This window comes from Triticum aestivum, chromosome 4D (assembly GCF_018294505.1).
Source record: "Triticum aestivum cultivar Chinese Spring chromosome 4D, IWGSC CS RefSeq v2.1, whole genome shotgun sequence".
NCBI classification, from domain to species: Eukaryota; Viridiplantae; Streptophyta; class Magnoliopsida; order Poales; family Poaceae; genus Triticum; species Triticum aestivum.
The window spans coordinates 510,336,589-510,338,875 of NC_057805.1; the positions used below are offsets into that span (position 1 = coordinate 510,336,589).

Genomic DNA, 2,287 nt, shown 5'->3' on the forward strand with positions numbered 1-2,287 from the left:
CGAATGCAGTGGTGGTGGCAATGCGTCATGACCCTCTTGGGTTCGTCACCGGTGAGTGTAGTCGCCTTTCAGTCACAGTGGCGTGTTCAGAATGGTATGGCGGTCCAATCGACCCAACCAAAAATCTGGTGACCCACCGTATTGCTTGCACCTATCTTGTACATGAAGCAATATCCTCCTTTCATCATCTCTGCTCGCTGGTAGGGTCAACACTCCTTGGTTTAGGCAGAGTGTCCTCCCTAACAACAGTTGGGTGGTGTCGATGTGACGAAGTCCAGTGTTTTCTTCAAGGTGGCCTGTGGTTGAATGTCGTCGCCTGTCCTAGTTGAGTCTTCTGGTGGTCCAGCCTCTCCTGTGCTTCCTCCCGGCCGCATGCTGGAGGCGTCTAATTGGGCACTTCCGGTGCTTGTTAGCGTGTTTGGCTTGGTTTTCCATGCTTTCTTTGATCATCTTGTATGAGGATTTCCTCGACACCATATACCGTTCAGCCAAGCGGCCGAAGTCCTTTTTGTGATAAAATGCTTCTATGACAGGCTTGTTACAAAGAAACAACTCAAATAATATTCATTTCGGGGGGGTTTAGGTAATAATCTTTTCTTTTGTATATTTTTGCATGTTTTCTATATGTATGTTGGAGCAAAATTTTGGAATCTGGTCTCTGGTGTGTCCAGTTTCTAAAACTTAGTAAAAAATCTTATTTTTAGTTGTCAACTTAAGAAAAACAAAAATAATGCTCATAAGTATTTTGATAAAATGATCCACCTCATCAAATTTCCATTAAAGCAACCATCAATTGAACTTACAAGAGTTTTGAACCAAAAGGAAGCTAAAATATTACAAGCAGGAACCGCAAATTTCTTATAGCATACACCAGAAAGCAAGAGAGCAGAACAACGACTCCAGGAAGCTAATTTTGCACATTCAACTTCACATTTAAATCCTGAGCACAATCGGGCTCCAACCATCGCATACTTCGCATGTATTGCAACATAATCCTAGGTGTTCAACCCTAGCATCAAACATATACTGGATTACCACATAATCGTGTATTGTTTCCTTTTTTGACCTAATCATCTCTTGTTTCGGAACAAGGGGAAAAGAACCCAAAATATTGATTTTTTAATGAGAAATACGAAACACTAGAACCAAAAAAGCATATGAGATCATATAAGTGTGATAAAAATGATATTGTCAATTATTCAGAAGGTAGAAATACATTCACTCATTACAGACACAACAATGGGATGACATATGCTCCATTTCTTTTATAGATTAGGATGCATATGTACAAACTCAAACATGTCCCTAATTTGCGCACTGGTCTTCCGTGTAATCAGCCAACGTTTCACTTAGTTGTGGTTGTTCTCCCAGAACTGAGCCTGGAGCCAGTCTATTGTATTCTTTTCCACCTGAAACGCCTTGGCAAGAACATCATCGGATATTTGTGGGTCTGACCCAAACACCGCATTGGCAATTGTGATAGCCCCTGGGTTCTGGCTGCTGAGTGCGGCAATTGCAACGGCAGGCTTGTGGGGGTTGGGGTTGAATTGGAAGTGGATGAGCCCCGCGGGGAAGACGAACACATCACCTTTGTTGAGCACCTTCGAGAGGAACTTGTTTCTGTTTGGGGCGGGCTGGTTGGATGTGACAAAGCCAACGTACAGTGTCCCCTCGAGCACCGTGAGGATCTCAGTGGCGCGAGGGTGCGTATGTGGTGGGTTTTGACCCAAGGGAGCATAGTCGATGCGCGCAATTGAGATGCCGAGGGTGTTGAGTCCAGCAATCTGCATGACGTTGATCAAAGTGACGTTGGATCCAACCTTGTTGGTCACCCTAGGCTTGTCGAGGGCGGCTGCCTTGAAGAAGTTGTCAGCGTTGACCTCCATTGGGTTCTTGCAAACAAACCCATTGACACGTACTGGTGCATAGAAAAGATTTATAATGTAAGCTTAGGTCTTACAAAGTAGTTTGAACATGCATATAATTTTCAGAAATTCATTTCAACATATGTATTTGGTGTAAGCTTAGGTCTTACAAAGTTGTTTCGACTTGCATATAATTTCTAGAAATTCATTTCAACAAATTTATTTGGTGAGAACGTGATGAGAAACCGGATAGTACCTGGTGAATTCATGTCGGCGACACAAAAGTCCTGGAGGGGGCTAGGATCGGAGGCAGTGGCCTGCCATGAGACCAGCGCGAGAAGAACAGCGAGGAGAAGGAAGGAAGAGGGTGATGCCATCTGATTTTTTCTCTCTCCTGTTTTTCTGTTTGTGATTGTGGCGTG

General features: G+C 43.8%; 1 protein-coding gene across 1 annotated transcript; it reads right to left on the bottom strand.

Moving 5' to 3' along the window:
• Nucleotides 1–1,180: 1,180 nt before the first annotated feature.
• LOC123100713 (germin-like protein 8-5) lies at nucleotides 1,181–2,287 on the bottom strand. The gene is made up of 2 exons (XM_044522598.1): nucleotides 2,122–2,287; nucleotides 1,181–1,918 (listed from the first exon to the last, which is right to left on the bottom strand). Exons 1-2 carry the CDS (start codon nucleotides 2,240–2,242, stop codon nucleotides 1,350–1,352), a joined length of 690 nt encoding a protein of 229 aa, XP_044378533.1. The 5' UTR covers nucleotides 2,243–2,287; the 3' UTR covers nucleotides 1,181–1,349.

Bases quoted from the DNA above. Each gene is read 5' to 3' on its own strand.
- LOC123100713 (XM_044522598.1), bottom strand. From the start codon at position 2,242: ATGGCATCACCCTCTTCCTTCCTTCTCCTCGCTGTTCTTCTCGCGCTG. The intron at 1,919-2,121 runs GTACTATCCGGT...TCTATGCACCAG, and splicing joins CGCCGACATGAATTCACCAG to TACGTGTCAATGGGTTTGTT.